This window comes from Platalea leucorodia (genome assembly GCF_965183815.1).
Source record: "Platalea leucorodia genome assembly, chromosome: 2".
In the NCBI taxonomy this organism is placed as follows: domain Eukaryota; kingdom Metazoa; phylum Chordata; class Aves; order Pelecaniformes; family Threskiornithidae; genus Platalea; species Platalea leucorodia.
Genome location: NC_138824.1, coordinates 92,310,706 through 92,337,080, shown reverse-complemented (window position 1 = coordinate 92,337,080; position 26,375 = coordinate 92,310,706). Strand labels below are relative to the sequence as shown.

The 26,375-nt window shown below is 35.1% G+C and overlaps 1 protein-coding gene across 1 annotated transcript in view; it reads left to right on the top strand.

Annotated features, from left to right (window-relative positions):
- The window catches only part of CFAP47 (cilia and flagella associated protein 47), a gene marked incomplete at both ends in the record, with an annotated part of 347,065 nt that overhangs the window by 164,138 nt on the left and 156,552 nt on the right, over positions 1 to 26,375 (top strand). Inside the window, 4 exons of the mRNA XM_082336357.1 lie at positions 4,003 to 4,199; positions 8,786 to 8,929; positions 10,101 to 10,274; positions 25,798 to 25,909. Of these exons, the coding sequence (XP_082192483.1) occupies positions 4,003 to 4,199; positions 8,786 to 8,929; positions 10,101 to 10,274; positions 25,798 to 25,909 (627 nt within the window). The remainder of the gene's footprint in view (positions 1 to 4,002; positions 4,200 to 8,785; positions 8,930 to 10,100; positions 10,275 to 25,797; positions 25,910 to 26,375) is intronic.

Sequence of the window (26,375 nt, the reverse complement as noted above, 5' to 3'; positions counted from 1 at the left end):
ATAAAAGTCCACAATGCATTTTCAATGAAAAAATGTTGTTCCATGTTGCTATCTAATTTAGATTTAGTATCAAAAGCTAATATCAGGGTTCTGTTGCCTGTTACTACAGGATTTGACAATGCTGGCTAGCTGCCTGCTGTTATATTTGCAAGGAATATCCAAAAAGAGGCCTGGTTTTTTTCTTTCCTCCCCAGTGAATGGGTGAAAAAGTTTTCTCTACAGAACTATCAAGAATTGTTGGAAATTTTCTGCTTTCTTGAGAATTGTTCCTATAGTTAATTTATTCAGGTTGTTGTGGCTTCTTCCTGACTTCTGTTAAAATAACTACTGACTTTTTTCTCCTTTTTTAAAAGAAAACTTCTTTTTTTTTAGAGAATTCTAGATTGCAAAAAGAAAGGAATGTGTTTTACCATGTATTACAGAAATCTCTAGCTAGCCCATGTTATGTCTCTTTGGCATTAAGCCTTCATTACTAATTTTACATTAACTTACTATTTTTGCAGTAAGTGGTGTAAAAACCTGGTCTTTGATTCTCTCCATGTCATACTTCCTTATGCATTCCATGCACTCGTTTTATTAGTTCTGAGCTCTCTTCTCTGTTTGTAGGAAATTTTGCTTGATCTCCCTTCTTTTCGCCTCTGTTGCTTATTTTTTAAAGATCTTGTCTCAGCCACTTCCTTTTTTCAGTCATGAAGAATCACTTTTGAAATTTTTGATATTTGTAAATTTTGGGCAGACGTTTTAGAGAGATCTTAGCTCTATCTTTGTTGTGATTTTAGATAAAGAGCCTTTGAATTATTACTCTACTATATTTTTCTCAATGTAATATTTTATAATTTGGCTAATCCTTTTCTATAGGGACTGCATCAGATGATTTAAGAAAGCACCTTAGCTTTACTATGTTTCTTGAGTTGTATTAAACAAACTTTTTACTTGTCAGCATTCCAGTTGCCCATTGGCATAGTGACTGTATAGCCTGTTTGCTTCCAAAACTTTTATGAGTATTCTTCAGAAATACTGAGGGGCAATGTTTATTAAACAACTAACCCCTAAGAAACTCTTTGTTCTACTTTATTGTAGTGCCACACAGCTCTTCACTGGCTTCTGAATATGATACATGAACATGGCTGCTGAGTATTCATGACAAGACATTGAAAAAAGTCTCTGCCATTTGCATTTTTAAATCAATTAAGGAAAACTTGCTGTCATTCCTTTTTTTTTTTTTTCCCTTAGTAGATTTTCCTTTTCTTATTGATCAAGTGTATTTAACTGTTTGCTTAGATGTGTAGTGATATACTGTATATAAGTAGAAAAAGAACCAATAAACAGTAGGTTTTTTAGAAACTCTTCTACAAATCTGTTGTATTCAGATAAAGTGAAAGAAAAACAAATAAACATACACAGTGATAGCAAAAATTTCAAAACATAACAGCACTCATTAAGGAGTGCACATAAAAGAGTGGTTGCTTTTTCTAGACTACTGTGTAGAGTGATGTTCTAATTCAGATGAGCTCATTTGAAGACCTGATGTATAAACAGAAGTCAGAAGAGTCTGTGCTCTTCAGTATGGTTGCTTATTTAACCTTCCAGGAGTCCATACCTGCAAATTCAGTCTTCAGGTTAAGTTAACCAGTTATTTGTGACACATGGATGGTGTCAGAGACTGAGATAAGTTCACTGTGAAATTTAGCTTTGAGCTTCTTAATGGATAGGACCATCATTGCTGATAAAAGCTAATATAATGTGCAAGTAGTTAAATAACTGCTGAAGGCCCATAGTTTCCTACCTTCAGAAATTATGCCAACAGATTGTGATATGGAAGAATAGCATTTCTATTCTTGCTCTTTCCCTCCTCCCACAATTTGTAATAATTTTAACATTATCATGTTAAATAAACATCACCAATTGACTTGCTTTCCTTTTCATTGATTGTAATTTATTGTAATATTTCAATTACTCAACTGACCTATTCTTCAATGTTTTTTTTTCAATGCATAAGAAACAAATATTTTAACAAAAGTAATGCCAAACTAAATAATTCCATATAAATATGGAATGGGATGGGTAGGAAGACTCTTGTTTTTCTTTTTAAATTTTTCTATAGGAGGCATTTCTGTTTGCAAGTGTGCATTTCAAAGATGGGTCCAACTCAGTGAAAGATAACCCTAATTATTAGTAATTACAATTTCCATTTAATGCACGAAAGTAAAACTCATGCAGAAATATTTTGGAGCTTCCAGTACACTGTATTATCTTTCTTCAAATACATGTTGTAAACACTACTTTATCTTGAAATGCAAGTCTTTAAAAAGTGTACTTTAAATTTTAATAAATATTTTGTTTCAACATCCTAAAAGAATTCTTGTAGGCAGAGAAAATTAGGGACTGTACTAATGAACTGAAGAATGGAAAGCACAGTTTCATTCCTTGCATAACTGACAAACTCAGGTCACTTTTGTGGAAGATAGCCAATGGGGATAATAACTTAGTGACAAAATAGCAAAAAAAAGTAATAATGCAAAAATTACTGGGCCATTAATCTTGTCTTTAAAGGAGAACAAACTAATTTATTTCAGAGAGGGTTAAACCTGAGGTGCAATTTATAATCTTTTTGATAGCCTAGTAATGTTGAAAGATTAATAATGTCATTCTGTATGATTTGTCTCTTGAACTTGAGCTATTTTTGTGAAAAAAATGAAGTAGTGATGATATAAGGCAACAAGAAAGCTTCAATTTGCTGTTGATTTGCAGAGAGATGAGAACTGAATACATGAGGAGCACCACTATATGAAACAGAATGAGCAGCATCACAAATGAAGATTGATTGCACTTTCAAAATTCAGTAGTTGTCATTGAAGATATTAGAATAGTTTGAGTCCAGTTGTCATAGATATTATCAGAAAATAAGGCAAATTATTGAGGGAAGAGAAATTCCACAAGAATCTGTCAGGTGTTCATCCTCAGGGAGAAGCAATTTGTTGGGAGTTTTATCTGTAAGGTTCTATTGTGTTATTACATTGTCTCTGATCTTCCGCGTTATCTTTTCCAACTTTAGGCGTTGGTTTCTAACCTTGGAAAACAGTGAAAAGAAATAGTCTTTGTTACATATAAGACTACAGCAAAGTTTTTACAGCAGCAGTCTTCATATAGTTTTTCAGGTTTCTTAGAGACTCTTGGGAGAGCTGGACTAGAGAACTCTTTTTATGGCCAGTCACTGGAGTTCCTCATGTGCCTTCCCTTCTCCTTTGGAAACTGCCCTACAAGACCTAATGAAGGTCTTAAAATACTGTGATAGAGTCTAATCCTTTCTGTTAGCAAGAGCAGAGGAAGAAGTCTTTGCAGCAGAATTGTTAGACCTGGCTATGAACAAAGATGGAGAGCATTTGTATTGCTTCTTCCTCGCTCTAGAGGTTACTGTGGGGGAGTTTTTCCTACATGCTGTGGATTGGGAAAATGGGATTTTTCATGATTCTGTTCCAACTTGGACACCCCTAGCATTTTTGCAATCTCAGACTTTCAATCCAAAATTGGGCATAGGAAAAGTCTAGTGAGTAGCTCTCATGAGGACTACTATACTTAACAGAATTCCAGTCATTGTTGAGGCTACTATTAGCCAAATATACTGTATTATCTCTGATATATCTCATACTAACTGTTGACAAAAGTATAGTAACTACTATACTTATTTGATATTTGCAGAAATTCACATACATTAAATTTTTCTGCTAGGTGTAATAGATCTTTTGAAATACTTCTCTCTGTGCACTACTAAAACAGTAGAAAATATTGTTTAGATGCTTAAATATGCCTTTTTTTAGGAAAATAAAAATTTGGCTATGCTTTCATGAGAAGAGTCCTAAATTCTATTGTTTGTTTTAAACTGTTACATGCACTGCTGGGAGACTCTCCTACAGTTTATTCAAACTCTCTCCAGATTCTGCTTGTGAATTCAATGTTTCTGAAAAGCTTTACAACATTGCAATTTTTTGGTTTTGTTTTTAGATAGAAGTGATGCAGTTGAGCTTCCTATAAAATTCATTCCTCGGTATGCCGGTTGCTACCACTGTCAGATTCTTCTGAAGTCCTCCTGCGATGTTCGTGTCTATGAGATTGAATGTGTAGTGAATACAGACCATGCTGAAGCAGAGCTTGAATTTCTAACTCCAGCTTACCAGGCAGTGATTCAGGATATTCCAATAGTAAGTTCACTTCACTACTAGAAACTAAACTAAGATTCAGAATTTTGAAAAACTGGACTCCCAATCAATACTGTTAAAATTTACAGTTGTAAAATGCACAAATGCATGTAAATGCTGACTTGAATTTTATTACTCAAAGTCCATATTGGACATAATATAAAGCTTGTTGGGAAAAATAGTTTCTTGCAGTTCTTGAAGCAAATTATACATTTGATGGACTTATTTCTAACGTTTCACTTCTGTCCTTAAAATTGTTAATCTGTTATTTAATAAAGTTATCACACTGAAAGTGAAAAGTTGTTGTTTAATCTAAGGACTAAATGTATTGTTTCTGAAAAAAATGAGAGAAGTTGAGGAGTAAAATACAATAGATTACATACAATTTAAAAAATGTCAAGCATAGGCACTATATCATATATAGTTTTATCATGTCTATTTTGTATATGAAACCCTTGACACATGAGAATTAAGACCAGAGAGTAAAGATGGAGTGTAGGTTGGAATATCATCTCCCTCAGAAAATTATTGCTCAAAATTTAGAGAACTTTTCCATTTTAAAAGAAAAAAAAAAAAAAAAAAAGGGCAGGAGCTTAAGCTGCGAGAGAAAGGGTAAAGATTCTTTAAGAGATAAAAATGGTAAAATATTTCCTGACATTTGAACTATGGTTTAGTCTATGTACCTGATATAACTTTTTGATATTAGAGCCACAGAAGAATACTAGTGAGTTAATTTATAGAAAAATTATTCTGAGGTTTTGTAGACAAAAGAGTGGGGGAAGATTCAAACAAGGAGACTTAACGTCTGCGGAAAGACCATACTGTGGATGCTCTATGAAACACTGAAAGTAGACAAGGAACTAGTTCATTAAGAAAGAAAAAATGAAAGGAAATCACATATTACTGTGCTATCTTTTGTTACAAATAAATTTGAAGATATTCATATATTATTTATTAAACACTGATTTATTGAATGTTACATTAGCTGAAAAACAGCTGATAAATAACTTATAAAGGTAAGGGTTTTTTCCACCTCCCTTAAACAGTGAGTTTCTAAACAGATTGGCTTTGTTCTTCCCCCCCCCACCTCTAGCTGTTCCTAAGTATATGCTTTTAAATTTCATGCGGGAGTCATGCTTTATACTTTTAAGTCCTGCTTGTTTTCTTAGCAAGGAAATAAGCAGTACCCCAATCAGAGCATATAATCTCTCTGTGTGTATGTGCGTGTTTGTGAGAGAAGGAATGTGTATCTCTCTTAGTCTGTCTCTTTTTATGGAATACATACACGTGGTCACAAAGTCTGCAAGGTCCTGCACATGGGTTGGGGCAATCTCAAGCACAAATACAGGCTGGGCAGAGAATGGATAGAGAGCAGCTTTGAGGAGAGGGACTTGGGGGTGTTGGTTGATGAGAAACTCAACAGGAGCTGGCAATGTGCGCTTGCAGCCCAGAAAGCCAGCCATATCCTGGGCTACACCAAAAGAAGCGTGACCAGCAGGTTGAGGGAGGTGATTGTCCCCCCCTACTCCGCCCTGGTGAGACCCCACCTGGAGTACTGTGTCCAGCTCTGGGAGCCCTAACCTAAGAAGGACATGGACCTGTTGTTGCAAGTCAAGAGGAGGGCCTGGATGATCAGTGGACTGGAGCATCTCTCCTATGAGGACAGGCTGAGGGAGCTGGGGTTGTTCAGCCTGGAGAAAAGAAGGCTGCAGGGAGACCTTATAGCAGCCTTCCAGTACCTGAAGGGGGCCTACAAGAAAGCTGGAGAGGGACATTTTACAAGGGCATGTAGTGATAGGACAAGGGGTGATGGCTTTAAACTGAAAGAGGGTAGATTTAGATTAGATATAAGGAAGAAATTCTTTACTGTGGGGGTTGAAAGACAGTGGAAGAGGTTGCCCAGAGAAGTTGTGGCTGCCCCATCCCTGGGAGTGTTCAAGGCCAGGTTGGATGGGGCTTTGAGCAACCTGGTCTAGGAGGAAGGTGTCTCTGCCCATGTCAAGGGGGTTGGAACCAGATGATCTTTAAGGTCCCTTCCAACCCAAACCATTCTATGATTCTATGAAATGTTATGCCCTAAATTTGCAAAATCAAACGTTGATGAACAAACAAATATAAAAATGTGAAGTTGTTCCTGTCCTTTTACATCTTAAGCTTAATTTTGTGAATGAACATTATTTTTTTCATGAAGTTTCTTTCATGTTCAGTATAAGAAATGTGTGTTACTCTGGTAAGATGTTAGATACTTTACATTTTCATATACATTCATTCTAGCTGGAGCTTCTGCATCTATCAGAAATTTTCCCATACTTTTTATGTTGTTAGTTAGCACTGTTATATTTGTCATTCAAATTACTGAACTTTGAAATACTCTATGGAGGAACACAGATGTTCATAGAGAGTGAAACTGAGTTATGGGGTTGTTCAATCTGCTAAACTTAGTTTCTTGAACCTAATATTTAGTGTTCAAAGCACTTTTTATGGACACTAGCAAACTAACTGTCATAACATCTGTGTGGTAGATGGAACACCTTATAAATGGAGCAAATAAAATGGTCAAGTGATTTCCTTAAAGCCACACAGTGAATTAGTGACAGAACCAAAATAAGAACCTGCATGAATCTGAAATCTGTGATTGTTTTTTGACTTAACAGGCTTTGGATATGATTTCACATTAAGCAGGGATCCTGTAAGAATTAGGTGATTAAGTAATTAAAACTGGTTTTTAATGCACAAGTTCAAGGGAGTAGAATTTAACAAATATTTTATTTTCATTTTCTAATGTTTGTGGTTGACCTGAATATCTTTCTTTAGAAGATATTTTTAGACAGATTCATGCTGTATTAGAAGTATTTGTTACAGAAGAATTTCAAAGTGACCATGTTTGTCAACTGCATGTCTCCAGCTGACAAGTTTTTGTGTTTGAGATTAAGAAAAAATACTTAATGGTGTAGTCATCACTAGTGTGGATAAAGGAAGCATCTGATACCAATGGCACTAGAAATCATTGAAAACAAAACAACTTAAGCCCCCAAATTTTGATTGTCCTCCTCTTTTCCTTACAGAAGAACAATCATGGTGATGTTTTTCCTCTATCCCACCTTTTAAAACAGTAGATTAGCAAAGGTTGATGACTTGCCAGTTCTAAAACTGGTCAAGCTGGTTTTCAAAAGGATAAAGTTGTTCCTGATCTTGTGGAGAAAAAAAAAGCATAAGAATAAAAATAATCTTTTGATGCCTTTTTTTCCCTTTCATTGTATCTTCAGCATGAGGATACCAGTTAATTACTTTTTTTCCCCATGTTTTCTGCCAGAGATGATGTAACTGTTATTATTACAGAATTGGAGACCACAGTGATGGAAATATTTTGAAAAACTGAGGCACTATATAAATCTCAACATTCCAAACAGGCATTTGTGCTCAACTACTAGGAAATTTACCTCTTAACAACTAAGAATTAAGCATTAATCATTCATATTAATCAAACCTTAGATATATGATACTGCAGGTCTCGTGCCATGGCATGGGGTTAGCTCTGATGACCACGGGTGGTCGTTTTTACTTTCTGAGGTTGAGATAGATGAGCTTGAGAGACTTTCAAAGAAGGAAATGAGGACTGAAGTATCATCTCTATTCCCCAAAATCCATTGTGTATCTCTGATATTTATATACAGTTTTCCATGGATAAAGACCATTATGAGTCAAAGGATTACTTCATCTTTTCATAAACCAGATCAATCTTCTCTGTTTTGACAGGGCAGGTATTAGTTCTTGAATACCAGTTTATTTTCTTTTTAGATGAATATTAACCTTTTTGAAGACTGGATGTTTCATCATCTGGTTCCTTCAAATAGTAGGAGGCTGGATAGCATAATTTTAGTTTTACTATTTCCATGCAGACCCCAAGCATGTATTACAAAATATCTCACATTCTACCATGATCAAGCCGTCTTGTGATACATCTGGATGCAAGACAAACATGATTCTTAAATAGGCTTTCATACTACTGAGGCCAAGCATTCTTTAAAATAGATTAGTCTCTTGAAAGACCAGTTTCTGAGAACATAGGACTGTAAATACTCCTTTGGAGACAGAATCCTTAATTTGTAAGCAAGACTGATCCCGTAATACAGTCAGTAGCCAAATGAAGCAATATATGCTAGTACACCACATCAGCTCTTCAGACAGGTACACTAAGGTTTTCTACAGATTGAAAAGGGACAGAATTTTGGCAAGCATTAAACAGCACCATAAAGATACTTGCAAATGTTTATAATGATACTTATAAATTCCATCGTGACCATTAGGTATATCATGCACATATTCTTCTAATGGGTATTCCTGCTGACAGCATTGCTACTGATAGTATTGGTACCAGTACCTCTGGCTGCCAGAAATAACGGATTGATTATTAGCTTAATTTATTTTTAAAATACACTGGTTTTTATTCTCCCCAAAGGTGCTCTGAGCCAGTACTTTGGGAAAAAAAAAGAGTACTGTGCTCTGATTTGATGATAACTGCAAGTAAAAGCTGAAATGTTAAGAGCTTTAAATGCATAATCTAATTTCTATCTTTATGTTGATTTCAGAGTAACATGTCCAGCCAGGACTGGAAACTTGAAGCAATTTTGGAAGGACAGGGTTTTTATGGCCCTCCTCTAATAAATGTGGGTCTAGGTGAAACGGCCCTATATCCTCTCATGTTCAAGCCTGTTGCTGAGTGTGTAACAACGGTAAGAAGGAAATTAGTTTCAACATTTGAAAAGGATGCTTCTGTCAATAAAATTTACATTGGTGTCGAAATTGTGAAAGTGCTTAAGCAGTTACTAACTTTAAGCATCTGCTTGAGAGTCAGAAATTGAAAGATTGCCTACTAACTGAAGTGAAAAAACAAAGGAACTAACTTTGCCAAGCTTAAGATTAGGCATGATAGATTTCCCCACCACCCTTTATTATCTCTTCCTTTACTTGCTCTTCTATCAAACCCTCCATTTTAATGAAATGACCAATTACTTTGTAGAGATTCTGAACTTTGATCGTAAAAATGTACATTGTGTTAGTCTGAATTTAAATATCTATATTAAATTGTATTTCATTATTGAAGTAATAAAGTAGTACCATTGAGTATTTCTCATTGCATGCATACATCACAAATGAATTTGTGATGCGTACTTTGTTTCATAAAATAATTTCTGTTATAGGTTAAGCCACTACTTAGAAGCTGCTTTTGCCATCAGAATAATCACTATTCTGAATGCTAAAATGAAAAGCAGAGCAAAGGCTACAACACCTTTAGCAAAAAGTGGTATACGTATTTTTGCCTGTATACTAGCTGAGAGATTTTGACTGCAGGTTGCTATTCAAATGTGTGAATTGCCAAAGGAAAAAAAAAAAAAAATTCTGTGAAACATTAGTAATCCTTCTGCATGCATTACCAACGAAATATAATGTAGTTTAGGAATCCAGTATTATAAAACTATTAAAAGCCAAGAGCCCTGAATCCTTTGACAACAAATAATTAGGAAGAACATTTTAGTTGAAGGACAGATGGAAATGATTGAGCAAAGTTATATTTTATGTGAGGAATAAGGATGCATGAGAACATATTTTCTTGGATATTTGTTTTCCAGGAAGAAGCCAGGAGGTATAAAATCTAGAAGTATGAGGACTTCAGATTTTTAAATTTCATAATTAAAAAAAAAAAAAAAAAGCTTTTGTTTCTTTAATTTCCTTCTCTGATTAACAGCAGAGTTTACTTAAGAACTAGAAAAGTCAATGGGAACACTTTCTTGTAAACATGCTTTGTTGCCTGGATTTAAGATTAATAGACTAAAGGAGTTGGTTTTGCAGCCAAAGGGGACTCTTACAGTGCTGAAACTTTTTCTTCTTCTTTCTTTGTTATAGGGAAGGCTTATTCTACGAAGTGATACAGCTGGCACTGAAAACATCTTTAGCCTTAAGGGAATAGGGAAGAAACCTCTGGCACAGGATCATATTGTGATGGACTGCCAAGTGAGAAAGGTCACTCAAAAAATTTTATGGGTGCCCAATTATACCAAGACAAAGTTAACGTACAAGGTAAATTTTTGCAATAATGTGACAACTGTTTTTCTATCCAAGCCCCTATGAATTATGTATTACAATAGCAAATATTATTGTAATTGCAAATATACTAGTAAAATTCATGTATCAATGAGAAATTATATCTAACTATAGCTTATACTTTATTGATATGTTTATAGTCAAGAAGTCTGTGACATAGTGTATGATTTTACTGTATGTTCCATGGAAAAAGATTTCTTTGTTTTTCAGTCTTGTTCCTAAGGGGACAACACGTCTACAATTGCACTCTGTTCATTTGCTAGTCTTTCCTCCCTTCCTCCTCCACTGGTTTGAAATCAGTGGCCAATTCCATCAGTTTTGAAATCAGAGAAGGGGCTTGAGAATACAGGGTTCCTAAAATCTTCATAAAGCATTGGAATATTACAGGAAAATGACAAAAATTATTATTCTAGTAAGGGAAAGATTGCAGCATGAGCTCATAATATCTCTGTGCCTAATGGCCTGACCAGTCAGTGCTTGCATTTCTTGGAACAAATTATAGCAGTTAGTGTCTTTTGCCTAGCTGTTGTTTCAGGCATGTTGGAAGAAGTTGGGAATACTTTGTATGTTTGCTGATGGAAACAAAAATTTAAAGGAAATAACAAACTGGAGTTGTTGAAGGGCAAAAGGTCAATGGGGAGATGGAGTAGGAGGTGCTGAGGTAGTTGTGATTTCAGTGGAGGGACATAAGATATAAATCCTTACAAAATACAGTTTTGTTAGTTTCCCTGCTCAAGAAGATCTTTTTACTATTAAATATAATACTTACTATTTTTCAGTGTTTTAGTTAAATATATTTTATAACTGTATTTACACACATTTTCCTATTTAAAAACACTGTTATATTACTGTAACTGCATGATTTTCCTACTATTTATCTTGCCTGCATGTTTAATTTGAAAGTGGGAAAAGTATTTCACCAGTATTCCTCACCTTCCTTATCCATGTCATATGCCAGCAGAGGTGGAATGTACATTAGGGCAAAAAAGATGATTTCTGCTTTTCTTCTCAACTGCAGAGAAGGTTCCTGAGCAAGAATATCTTGGACCTTGCTCAACAAAAAACATCTTTGTGACTCTATTTTGGCATTTAAATCTAGAGCAGATAGCATCTAAATACTATGGCTGTATACTGTTTGCTAGGAGGGCTCAATCTATGAAAATAAGGCAGGAGAATGTGCTCTAAAAATTGTCAGCATATTTAAATATGTATTTTTCAACTGAAAGATTTGGGTGTCGGGGTTTTTTTTTGTAGTTTTTCTTTTGGGGAGAAGGAGGGAAAAGGGGAGAATGTAGATTCTAGAAGATAAAATCTGACTAGTTAACTAGTGTGGACTTGTAAAGTGAGTGATCTTTCGTTCTCAGCCTTGGTACCAGTAGCACCAAATGCTGCTTTACTCAAAATGATAGGTATTGGTAGACAGTGGCATCACCTTATTTAATAAAGAGAGATCATGTATATACCAGCAGCACTCTTCTGTTGGTTTGATGGGAATTCATGGCAATGTGAAATCCTTTCTTAAACTCTTGCTAGTCTCCAATTCTTCACTGTTACAGAAGGATTTACATTTAATAAACTTTGTATATCATAAAAAGCTCTAGCTTCATGTTCCTATTTTTTGACTCATTATTAAACTCCCCAAACAAAGTAGGAAATGTATTTTTTGGGCATCTTTGAAACTTTTCTTTTCAACAGTCTTAGCCTTTTAGATGTGAAAGCATTTACATTTCTAATACATTTGTACTTTTATCTCTGAAAGAAGTGAATGTTTCTGAAAGTTGACAACAGAAGTATTTCCTTGGCTTTCCCATTTTGTGTGAACTCAATATTTTTTGTGCCAATGAAAGTGAAAGGCACTGAAATACCAAACTTCAAAACGAATTCATTAAAATTATTCACTTTATGTCTTTTTCAGAAACATTGTGTTAAACGGATTTATGACAGTTATGACTATTCCAGGGTGAGCTGGGTCTGATTGAACTTTGACCTCCTTGAGGGGTGTTCTCTGGGTGCCAAAATCTGGTTTTTGGGTGGGTTTTTTCTTCTGCTTTGTTGGTTTTGTGGTGGTTTGTTTTGTTGTGTTTTTTTTTTTTTTTTGTCTTTGTGAAGTACCGCTTGACAGTCCAACCATGTGTGCTCTTTTTGCTCTAGGACTATTGGGAGAGAAGTAGTAAGGCCAGCTATTTCATGCTTGTATGCATGCAATAAATTAATAGGTGTGAATAATGCATTTTCTCTGTGCTAGGATTTTACCCAGAAGCTGTTGCAGAACAGTTGTTGAAGCAAGGTGGGCTGGAATTGTTGGAAAAGCCATGATTACAAAACCTACCAGTGTCTGGAAATCGTGTCCTCAACCAAGTAAACAATACTAATCACTTCCAGCACTCTGCAGCAGATGTTACGTAGTGTCTTGTGCTATTGTAGTGAGTGAAGACCATTTGCTTGCATACTAATTCCAAAAGGGTTAGTCTGTAAATTAGGATTTAATCAGTAAATCCAGAACATGACCACCATTATCTGTAGTTATTAGGAGAAAGGGGAAAACCTCCTCTAAGAGGAAACTGTGACCAACAACCTTGTTAGGAATGCAAAATAAACTTTATTTACTCAAAAGTGTATAGCACAAAGGGCAACAGAAAAAAGAAGTGATACTGATTCTGTTGTTGTTCATTCCATGCTGCCTGATTACTGTAATTTCTTGATAGTCTGTTGTGAAGCAGAGCACAACAGACTGATTTTGTCTTTGTCAATGTTTCCCCTGGGGGCAGTTGCTGACAGCCCAATAACTCCTCCTCCTTTTTAATCCAGCATCTTTGAAATTTTACCATATTATCCTTTAGATAACTTGATGATTAGGTAGAGGAAATCTTGGCAGCTTTGGTGGAGGCAGAACAAAGATAATCCAAAAAGTAATAGTTTTAGAAATGTTTTTGATGGGATCTTTTGTAATTTTGTTGGCTAGTGAATATCTTCATTATTGAATTGATTGGTTGATTTGCCCCGTACATGCTCCGCTGCTGGAGTGTATCTGCTATAGAAGGTAACTTCTCATAGATAAACTGGGACATACATAATATTTTTAAAAAACATAAGTATTTCATTTGCTGAAGTAATAAAACTCAGCCTATATAAAGAATGGTATAAGATGTGCAAGTAGCTGATGAGCAGACTAATTTACAGGCATGTCCATAAACAATTTACTGCACAATGAATACTTAGCAATAAGTAATTTAGCTGAATCAATACTTGGCTAATTTTGCCTTTGAGATGTAAATTTAGCTTCACTATTCCATTTTAATAACGGAATATATTAAACTATAAACTTAATAAAAACTCATTTCATTAAAAAATTAATTACAATGTATATATGCTACCCTGTTTCTCAGTATTCACTGTATATATCTAATAGCTTCAACCAAAATAAGGGTATACTGCAAAAGTGACTATTGAAAACAAAAGTTAAGTCTGGGAGGAGGAAGAGGGAAATAATTCTTTCCTTTCCTCCATTAAGAAAACCCTCTTTATAAATAATGCTTTTCCCATTTCAAACATATATAGAGTGCTCATGTCTGGAGCAGCAATAATTTTTGTATGTGTGGTTTGCTTGTCTGTGCAACCCTAATATGTATCAAGAGAGCCGAGGAGGGACGAAGTGCCTTTGGAATTCAGTGGAGGTCATGTGCTTGACTCCATCAGTCTACCTTTAAAAATGCTAAGCAAACCACTTTCAGTGCCCACAAAGCTTTCCATGATTAGAAAGACAATTTCCATAAATTCCTTGAAAAATGTGAATGCTTTATGAACTATTTTCTGCTGATTGATGTGTAAAACTTAGGGAAATACTGCCACCATGGTCTTCATGGCTGGTTCCAGGGGATATTACAAAAATTGTCTTTCTCATGATTAACTTACTCTTGGGTCTGAAAAAATGTCACAACAGAATTCATAAAGAATTTGTACACATATAATGTCAGCCAGAGAGCACATCCTTCTCTGATGCTGAATTAATATAGGGTTAGTGACTGCAATGTAAATGGATTTTAGTGGCTGTAAAATTAGATTCAAATAATCCTACAAAGGTAGGAAGTGTAAAGTATTTCTATAAAATCCAATCTGTCAGTCTCATGACATTTTTTTTATACCGTTTTCTTTTGATTTTTTTCTAAAACTTTGTCTGCTGGATATAAATAATTGTCTGGTGTGTTGAGGGTTTCTTCTAACGACACCTTTTATAGTAACTTTAGCTATAAAGGTGTCTAATTCTTTCAAGGCTTGGTTTTTCAGTAAAAATATAAAACTGTGTAACTGTTTTTCTCAGTGCTGTTCAAAATAGATGTCATTAAAGTAAAGTCTCTAGAGGAATCTCAAGGCTCAGTAAATTACCTTTCAGGTATTAGGTTATACAAACTGTTAGTAATTTCCATAAGTATTGTAGAATAAATACATAATCAAAAACTATGAAATCCCCTGTTCTTCAATGCATTCCTGTCTCTATCCTCTATATATCCATTTTAGATCTTTACAATGTCAATGAAAGAATGACATGAAGATTGGGTGTTTGTAACAAATGTCTCAAAATAATAAAATTATATACTGTAAACCTTGAATGAGGGGCTTCCCTGTTACAGGCTGTCTTGTTTGGTAATTTATGTGAGATTGCCTGAGAATAAATTCCATGCAACTCTAGTAACCTGATTGTTGAATGTCCTATACCCTCATCAAGTTTGTATTCTTTATGCACAAGTAAATCTGTGTATTCCATAATCCTAATTTTATCTGTCCTTCCAATTTCAATCCCTTTGGCTTCCACATTGCCTACCAGAACTTTTGTAACAGGCTTCACTATAGAAAAAGCATTCTTCATAGCAATAATGAATGGTACAACAGCCTACAGAATATAACTGTGGTTGTTGGCAGGGTTTTTTTGTGATTGCTAGTTATGAAATTGTTTGATCAAGGGTAGAGTAAGATCTTAGTCCTGATTTGTTTCTTGAGGTAAGTTAGTGGTCTTGACAGGTGGCCTGGCTGGATTATGAATCTGGATTATGTAGCATTCTTCGTTATGTAGAACTCCAGATTGCATCTGAACATGCAGGAATTATTTGGGGAATATACTCACTGCAATGCAGAGCTGTTTTATTTCGGTGTTTTAACATGCTGGTGGCAAAATAAAAGTGATTGCAAGAACTAAATGAATTCCTAATTACTCAGGAACTTGCAAGGTATGCACTGAAAGGAGTATAAGGGAAAGTAATGGGGGGCTTCTTTCAAAACATCTGTCATTCTTGACAGTATTGAAAAAAATCTGGTTATCAGATTGATCATTGACTCTCACAGACCCAGTTCTGCCCTAGTGTCAAGGAGCATTAACTTTTTAATAAGTAGAGCCTGTCAATATTGTTAAACAGAGCTGAGAAACAATTTTCAAATGGAAACATTGAACATATTGCTGTCTAACTTCGTTATACAAAGCGACAGTGGAATTTAAGTATATTTGATTAAGTTCTGTACATCGGTTTATCACTTTGGCTTGAAGTGTCAGCTGACATTTTTGAAGTTCTGCTTATTTGGTTATTCAACTCTGGAAAAAATTATTTTTTTAATATAATTTTGAAGATTGGCTTTCCATTCCTATTCATCTTTAATAGCTATATTACAGTTTTGCAGAATGAGTTTTCAAATCTGTGACTGATAAATTAGATTAAAATTGTAATATTTTACAAATCTGCTGCATTTACACTTTCTGGCTGTGTGTAAATAATGACTTGAGGTATAAGCCAATGGAGAATACTATCATTTAAAAATTAAATCCTTGGAGATGGATTGACTTTTTGATTTGAGCAAATTTTCTGCAGGGTCACAATGATAACTTTAATAATAATTTACATTTTGGTTTCATTGTGGTATTCTGAAATTCTTATTTTTCTGAGCGATAGTGAAAGGATGTAACACATGTTGTGTGGGTTTGGGGAAATTTGTGGTTACTGAAAGCTAGCATTTTTTCATTGAATTAATTGTAGTGATTGCATGATAAATATTACGGCAACTTGAACAGCTTTGCTGTTTCTTAATTATGTCACACGTTGGTTTTCTAACAAAATCTGTTCAAATAAAGCATCTAATTTTGTCATAGATTTGAAGGACTGATAATGGTATGTGGACCCAGGCTTTAATACAGACATTTACTGGAATTTCTGTTCCATTTCAGCTTATTGTGTTAGTTCTTTATTAGATTTTTTCAAAAATGTGAGTAGTACCAAAGTATTTTATTAGTTATCAACAGTTTTACATTGCAAAACAAGAGAATTAACTTTATTTTCTTGTGAGATCTTAAGAAGTAGTCTATCAAACTCCTTTTTTCTTGTATTTTCTTAATTAAATTGCACTGTGTGATGGAGCTTAGGCTTATACATTCTTCTAAAGAACTTAATAAAATTAAACATTTTAAAAATTATGTATTAATTATTTACTATTTATTTGTTACATTATTTCCTGATTTATGTGAAATTTTATTAATGAAGAAGAGTATTCTTCCAAAATGTCTATATATCTTTGTAAATGGGTATAATTCGTACATAAACTATAGGAAGAACAAATTCATGTTTTTTGAAGATGACAGGCATGCTAGGAAATAGAGATAAACATCAAAGTGGTAGTTTTTGTCTTCCTAGATCACTTATAGAGTTAAAAAGTATTTCACCCATTAGATCACCTGGTGTATTTTCTAATGGTTATGCCCAGGAATGTTAGAAAGATGTTGAAGAGTGGAAGAACTACCAGTAGGAAAATTTTTACAAGACAGCATTAATATTGATATGATTGTTTTTTTGGCAATAGGATGCTCACAAAGATTGTAGATAAGAATCAGCAATGTTACATAGCTTCCACATGGATAAAATTGATCAATATTTTAAGAAACTGCAGTTATTTTGGTCTGAAAATAAATTCTCTGTGTGTGTATGTGTAGATCCATCTATTTCTATCTGTATAAATACTCTGTGTGTGTGTGTATGTGTATATCTATCCAGCCCCACCCTTGCTATGATTCCATCCTAAAAGAAGCTTAATTTTTTGGCATTGAACGGGTATGGAACACAAGATTTCCTTTGTCCTGTGCCATGGTTGTCATGAGTTTGTGAGATCAGCTCTTCCCAAAACATTTCCAGTTAATGTACTCTGTATGCACGATATTGCTGACAGGTACAAGTTCTTACTCTTTTCTTCTGTAGAATCATCCCTAAATGCTACGGTTTTGCTATTTTTATCTTTGCATGCTCATATCTATTGGGATACCTTTGGTACAGGATCTTTGTCTTTCAAGTTTTTTTTGATCATTCCTAAATTACATACAGTTCCTTGAATGCAAGACTTCTTTCCCTAAATTCCAGTTAATATATCTGTAGTTGTTCATCATTCCCTCCTTGGAAAGTAGGACAAATGCTAATGGATTGCCTCTCCCACTAACTGGTAGAAGTAATTCCATATCTTGACTCCTTTTGGGTAGCCTGTAAATCAGAAGAAATTTTTTGTTGATCGAAGAGCCCCTATTTAGGCCCTATTTTCTTACTTCACAATTTATTTGCCTAACAATAATGATCCATAGCAGATTTTGTGAGGCATATTCAGGTATCTTTGGGAACATGGCTTTGCAGATTATTATAGGATGTAAGATTACATAACGCTACATCTAAGACTAAAATTGTGTCTTACTCTTATGTACAATCCTCATAAATAGACATTCTAATCAGAAATGGTGCTCTCTCTAATATTTATAAGGAAGTTGGGTTAAAGCTCACCGTATATAAATTATTTCATTTCTTCACTCCAAGCTTTCCTCTATGCTTATGAAATCTTTGCAAGAAGTTATTCTTATGAAAATCTGAAATTTCTGGACTTTTTCCTATGTGTACTTTTACATTCTCCATCTTTTTCACTTTCTGTGTGTTCTTGGATATGTTGTTATTATATTAGTATATGTGTAATATATTTACAGTTAAGCAGACAGGCATTACACAACATTATGTCATATTGGAACCCCAAACTTCTGTGAACACTTCTCATGCTATATTAAATAGTATTCTTGGTATGAATTCTGATATGGATATAAATTGCCTGGTGTGCATGTTTAAGTGTGGGCATGTGCATTGAGTATCCATTTGCCATCTGAGGTTGATAATTTAATTAGTCTCAGTAATGCACTTGATGAATCAGGTGGCCATCAGAGCAAGGCAAAGTTCAATTCAAGGAATACATAAAAAGTAATTAGCGAATGATGTCTGTTACAACCATAGACCTTATCAAGATGTTGGAGGTAGAAGATAATATTGTTGTGAGCACTGTTTGGAGATTGGAGCTCCTAAGGTGTGAATAACTTAAATAGTAGAGACAAATAGGGTTGTTTATAAAGATAAATGGATGGAAGTGATTCATTAATGATAAGATAATGAGTATTCATATCAGTAGGAATAGTGAGCAGCATGGAGATTACTAGTAGAGTTTAATGACTGTAATAGGAAAGGTGACAGCAGACTGAGAGTAGCATCAGTTATGTACAGTTTTTAACATGGATTTATAATGGCTAGAGAAATAATGAAATTACTATTTCTTGTGTGCACTTCAGAACCCTAGTCTAATATTCATTACAGTCAGTATCTGATTGCAAAAGGTTTTAGAATGTGAACACGAATCAAAGAAAAAGACATAAACTTTTTTGATACTGGGAGTCACAGCTGTAATAGTGTAGAATCCTTTCTGTGGCTGTCTGAGCAACCCCTCTTGCATTTCCAGTCATTTAAGAGAGTCCAGTGTGACGTTACAGGAACCGCCAGTAGTAACTGGCCATTAGTAATTTCCCCTGGAAGTAACTCCCACAAGTTCAGTTTGCTGCAGAATCTCCTTGACTTCCAAAAGCAATGGGAATTGTGATACACAAAAGTTCTTATTGTGATCTTGAGATCATTCCTACTTTCATTCCAGAAAGTACTTGAGCAAGACTTTAGTTTGTCCATTAGTTTTTATTTACACTGGATTCTGGTAGCAGAACACAATGGATCAAACATCAGTTTGTTAAAGTTGTTTCCTTTCAAGCTTAACTATATCTCATTAGAGCTAGAAAATAGGCAGAATAGCTCCAGTATTTTTGCTATTTTGTCCTAATTTCTTAAAAATGCATTTTTATTAAGATCTGTCTCTTTGTGGAAACACAATTCAATACACAGCAGTTAAACAGGAGAAGGGTGAGGAAGTAGTGACAGTGACGGCATAAACCTTCAGTGCATATTAGAAGCTGGAGTACCTTAGGATGTTCAGTCAGGGAAAGTCAAAAGGAAGAAGATACAAAAGCAGTACATGTTTTGTGTGTGTGTGTGTGTGTGGGGGGGGTGCTGCATATTTAGGCCTGTGAATTTGGCAAAATTGTGAACTGAACTATGACTTTATCTTTTGGCACAAATGTTTATATAGTAATGTAGATTGGTTGATTCAGCATCAAGTTATATTAATGCTTAAATTAATACAGAAACAGGCATTCAGATTTAAGGTTGCTCAGCTGAAACTCCAGATCTTAAGGGAAGCCTTCAGTAACCAGTTGTTGTGTTTCATACCTGTGTTTCATAATGTCTTTTTTAGTACTAATTTTTTTACAGCATAAATAGTATTCATGAAACTACATGTATGACTAGAAAAAATGTTAAATACAGTACTGCTGATAGATCTTTTATTTCTGAGTTTGTTAGGCAGTTTGTCATTTCAGGTGTGCAAGTTTTTGTATTGTAATTTTCTATTTTGTGTTTTGTGAAAATAGAGAAAGAATTACAGCTCTTTGGCTTGGCTTGCATAACTTAAAACAGTCTTCTTACAATCTTCCTAACACGTTAAAAAACTAAGGAAAACTGTTTGTGTCGTTGCTGGAGAGAACGGGAGGAAGGTAGTATGCACTGTAGTTTACCTTGCAGTCCCAGTTCTCTGATCATTTGGACTTGGGGTATTTTGAAGCATACTATGGCTGTCTTTCTAGCCTTGAAGGGAAAACTGCATGAAGTGGCAATGGGCACTCAGATTTCACCTTGGCATGCAGCTGTGACGTCGTACATAGTATGTGAGGACAATAGGATACACGTTCTTATGAGAACTTTAGGAAGAGTTTGGGAAATGTGATTGCAGAAGGCAGACTGACAGGAAAAAAGCTACTTAGAATTTGAAAATCTGGCATTGGGCTGTGTAGCACATTAGAAGCATGTATATTTATGGAGTAGTGTGATCATAACTGAATTAGTAGAAACTTTGTTAAACCAAAGCTTTAGCAGGAAGAATCATAGCATCATAGAATACCAGGTTGGAAGGGACCTCAAGGATCATCTGGGCCAACCTTTCTTGGCAAAAGCATGATCTAGACAAGATGGCTCAGCACCCTGTCCAGCTGAATCTTAAAAGTGTCCAACATTGGGCAATCTACTGCTTCCCTGGGAACATTATTCCAATGGCTGATTGTTCTCATTGTGAAAAATTATCCTCTTGTGTCCAATTGAAATCTCCCCAGGAGTAACTTCTACCCATTACCCCTCATCTTTTCCATGTGACTCCTTGGAAAAAGGGAGTCTCCTTCTTCTTTGTAGCCACCCTTTAAATACTGGAACTTGGTGATAAGGTCTCCCCTAAGCCTTCTTTTCCCAAGGCTGAACAAACCCAGTTCTCTCAGCCTTTCCTCATACGGCAGGCTTCCCAGTCCTTTGATCATCTTTGTGGCCCTTCTCTGGACCTCCCCAGCCTGTCCACATCTTTTTTGCATAGCGGGGACCAAAACTGAACACAGTACTCCAGGCGTGGCCTGACAAGCGCTGAGTAGAGTAGGATAATGACTTCCTTATCTCTGCTGGTGATGCCCTTGTTGATGCAACCCAGCATCCCGTTGGCTTTCTTTGCTGCAGTAGCACGCTGTTCGCTCACATTGAGCTTGTTGTCCACCAGGACCCCCAGGTCCCTTTCCACAGAAGACTAAATTTTAGACATGGTGGGGGAAAGAACACTATCAGATGGAAAAAGAGTATTTTTTTTTTTTTTAAGTCCAATTACTATTAAGATATGGTGGGAACAGTGGCAAACCCATGGAAAGAAAGAAGGCGAATTAGAGGTGCATAAAAAGCAAAATCAATTGACAAATTTTAGCAAATATTTCAAGTAGCGTTAAATGATTTCCAGAGTCTGAGAGGTGAAAAGATTAAATAGATCAAATGAATGGATGACAAATTATGAAGAGAGAGTTCATTCACAGAGATAAGGAGTTCACTAGAGCTATCTTAAGGTAACAAGCTTACTTCTGTCTTTACAAAAGGATTCCATTCTCTATAAATTAGTGATGAACTCATTTACTACCAAGGGAGCAGTGGAGATGCACAATTATTTACAGTGAAAAACTGCACAATTTTTCGTGGGAAAATACTATGCATTTAGAAAGCTAATGTCTGTAAACTAGCTTCTGATGCCTGGTACCTAATTTCTAGGAGTTTTCATGAAAATGTGAGAATTTAAAACAGTCAACTTAAATGCTTTACTGTAGTCAAGCATAATTTTTTAGTTTTTCAAAATATGTAGTTCAGTTATTTTAAAGTAGTCAGAAGAGAAATTACAAATCTGCAGATCTATAATTCCAGCATGATTTCTGCAGAATGTGTGTAAAGAGGAATCTTTGCTTTCATTAAGGATTAGAGTGGTGATGGAAGAAAAAAAGACGGTAAAAGTAAACTGAGCTTTTAAATTAATATACACAGTATAATTTTTATACCTGTCATATATACACATGATGCTTAATAAAAATTTGCACACAAACTCATGCATGTGATTCTAGATTGTTAAAAGCAAAGTTATTTCTAGCCCTGGGAAGTCTTTTGAACAACAATAAAGAGATTCAGAGGATTTATATGATTAAATTCATGCTATGAAAGAACAATGCCTTCAGTGCCTTTGGAAGCTTTCATAAATAGGGATAAAAGAGGTGACAAAGTTCTGAGCTGTTGGTTGCTTTCTTTTAGACACTTCTTGCCTTGAAATCCAGAGTTTTAGACAGCCATCTGCGTTCTCTGTCTAACTGGAGAAAATAGGCACCCAGCAAGAGAACTCTTAAAGAGCCAGCAATAGGAATGGAGAATCATATAACAAGGCCAGTAGTAAAATAGTAAGACATATTTTCTCTATGGAAGTTTAGTTAATCTCTTCAATGTGAGCAGATTAGGGCCAAGGGGTTTATTCCAAGATCTACAGGTCTGGCCAGTGCCCTAAGCTCCTAGTTATTTGGTAAAAAATGTTGGTATAAGCACCTTTCTGGTCTTAGAGATAGGATCAGCAAGAATCAGACATCAGATATCCATGGAAAATTGCCTGATGTGGGAACACTGATGGAGTTCAGTCATAAAGTATGCATGGCAAGGTTATCCACTCTCAAGGAAAAAACATTTTGGGCTCCATCCAGGAGTGAAAATATTAGTTTCCTTTACAGGGGTAGGTTACAGCTCAATGGAGAAAATAAGTGTATACCTTTTGGAAGTAGGTGCCTCTTTTTTTTTTTATCTAGCTAAATTTGAGAACTGTTAGCTTCTGATGGTTCTGACCAGTAAGAAATTCATAAGGTGTGGTGACAAGAAGATATGATAGCCTGTCCATTGCCTGTCTCTCATCCCATCCCTATTAAACAAAAAACTGACAAAGGGAAGAACCCTCCTCAAACGACAGTGTAGCAGCATACTATGTATGTATATTTGTACATATATGTGTGTGTATAAACTTCATGCAATGAGAAAATGGGCTTACTCAATTAACACTTAGTAGAAATATAATACTAGAAGGGACCACAAGGATCAGCAGGTCTCCACCCCCAAGAATTACAGGCGGTCACGTAGTAAATATCTAGTTTAGACAGACTCACAGAACATTTAATCTACATGACTCCTACACCATGAAAGACAAAATCTTGCTTAGCTCTACGACAAAATATGAGACCTGCAAAAATAGATGACAACTGTAATGTGTTTCTGGAAAAGTGTGGGAAAGTTTGAGATCACCAGTCTTTGAACACTTCAAACAGCAGTGCATTTGCTATGTAAACACCCCAGATGATCCTAGGAAGTGAACCATGTCCAACACTAAAAAAAGAATAAAGCAAAAAACCCAGGAATCTTATCAATATGATGCAGGGGAGAGAAGGGAGATTTCCTTCCTGTCTCTTGATATGGGCACCTGGATTCATATACTGAAACAGTGGATATGTAGGTACTATCATTACTTCATTGCTTATACTCAACTTTTTCCTGTTTGGTTATACAGTGAGTCACTTCCTTAAGGTTAACAAAATCATTTAAAAATAATTTAGCTTCTGCTAATTCATTACTCTATTTGGAAAGGTATCCAAAACTTCTCTTGAATGATGAAAAATCATCAAACTTCCAGTCCATATTTATTCATCAGCAATCCATATTTGTTTTATGTTTGTAGTCAACTATACCAGTATTGTTCCTTTTACTTTGATGGTTTTTGGTAGAAACTAGTCTGATATGTCCAGTCTTTGACAGAAATTGTAATACCGTACTTTCCTGCATTTTATCCAATTTAAATTAATCACATTTATCCTACTTTTGCATCTGCTCTTAAAATCTCATTTTAATTAATCTTATTTCTATCCCTAACCATTTGCTGTTGTTTCTGTTATCCTATCCTTATTTTTTAGGTACTTAGCCTTTATTTTTGTATACTTTACTAACTTCATTGTAAACTGAAATGGAGTAGTCCATAAATGTAGGATCACACCTAATTTATTTTTTATCTTGTATGAAGTGAAATTTCCCTACTCTCAGTGTGTAGCAGGCCCTCTTTTTCTATGCTTTTTCTTTGTTGTTAATAGTTAGATTTTCTTTTTTTTTTTTTTTTTTTTTTTTTTTTTCCCCTCCAATTTTTTTCCAAAGTGCCAGTTCAAGAAAGCTTTCCATTATTCTCTTTTTGGCTTTTTGGCTTTTTTTTTTTTTTTTTTCCTTGACAATTAGTCTATTTTCCTGTTCTTTGTGGTTGTTAGACCTCTAATATCCGTCTTGAAATGCAGATTTATTGGGGAAGATGATGATTGTTGCCTTACAGGTTTTTTTCTCTGTTACTTGGAATAGAAGTTCCAGACTGTACTAGCACTTGAACAAAGGATTATATTAACAAAAGTACCCTAGAGAGGACAAACATTATAGGTAATGGTTGGCTGTAATAGAAGACAAGATGATCTTTGAATTGTTTTTTCCTACAGAAAAGACGAACAAATCTTATTTACTAAAAAAAAATTAAAAAGAGGTAACTTTGGTGAGAAAGAAAATGATACATGCATCTAATGCTTTTACTGCTGCAAAAGAGATCTTTGTAGAATCCAAGTCTCCACTTGGTTGCTTGACAGGCTAGCTGTAGTCATTAATGAAATTAATAAATGAACTGGAAAAAAAAAAATCAAGCCATTCTGACTTAACTTGTGATTTCACTCAAAATTCACCTAAACGGCACAGACACAATTTTATTATTTAATGTAATAAGAAATTACAGCATGCTACAGTAGTACCTGATATCCTGAAAACATTTTTTAAAAGGACTCCATGCCTAAGTGGAAAATTGTCACCTGTAGTCAGACGTCCACTGCAGAAATTGCAGTGTCAGTTTAAAATACCATCACTCAGCAGCAGTTTGCTCCTGCCAGTGGCAGAGGTAACAGCAGAGAGGGTGTGAGCAGAACCATTCACACAGTCCACCTGCTGGCTTTCTGCGCAACCAGTGACTTAAGCAGATAATCATCAGCTGTGGTTGGTAATGCCTCGGACCTGAACGTCTCTTCCATGAGCAGCTGATCATAGACTCTCTCTGTAGCAAACTTATACAACCGCCAAAGAAATGAGATGCAATTAAAAAATACTCTCAGCCTATATTCCTGCAACTAGCTGTACAGTTTACAAAATCTAGAATTCAGCATATGAAAGATGTATTGGTCTTTCGTTGTTCAAATAGTGACTATGTATGCTACTGCATACATGTCATTTACAAAATATGACATATCAAAAAGCATGGTTTAATATCACTTGAGCAACTGATGTTAAAATAAGACCAGATTTTGCTTTGCTCTGTCTAGTTAGATGGATCACTACTGTTAAACCTCATTGTTACACTTCTAAAGAAAATGTATGTAAAATATTAAGGGCCTGACTGTGCAACTATGCATATGTAAGTAGTTCCATGGTCTAAGCAAGATACTTTTATTCGCGTTGAGCAATGACTTCAAAATTTGTGCTTGATATGACCTGTATCACCCAGCACTACTCTTACAGTATGTATTCTTTTCATGTGCACAAAGGGTTAGGATTTACCGACAGCATACTTTATATCATACTCTACTTTTCAAAGCAAGTAGAATGGATATTGTGTCTATAGTGTTCTTGCAACAGTAACTTGCTTTTGATGATTTTTCCTCTTTGTGAATTCTCTTCACCAGGTATCTTCAGATCTTTCAATGGTGGGTGGTGCACCCGTTATTACTGTAGAACCAGATGACACAGTTGCTTACACTTTGAGTGTATGTCCATGGAGACGAGGAATCTTTCAAGGTACAACGTAGAACCCAAATATATAAAATTTCTATAAATTAGCAGATTAAATCTGTTTACATTTAATGCTTACATTTCTGTTCAGCATAACCTTTCTTCTGGAAGTAAGGCTATAATTACTGGTGATACTGGTTTTCAAGCTGGCTCATATTTTGTTAATGGTATATTACTGCTAAAAATGTGGTCAGGTCCTTAAAAAATGCCAGCATATGTGCAACTTTATGCATTTAATTCGTCCCATGAAAATTGACTCAATAGGAATTAATGATTTTGAATTACCAACAAGTTCTTGGGTCTAAATTTAGTTTTCCAAAACCTCTTGAATAGTTATCTTAGCACTACTAGAACCAAAGATTTAAAGGCAGAGACCAGAATTTGATTCTTTCCCTTGATTAAAGTTCAATTTGTTGACCACAAGGCAAGGATACGTACACAGGCTGTAGTGAACCCAATTCCTTCTTTGAGA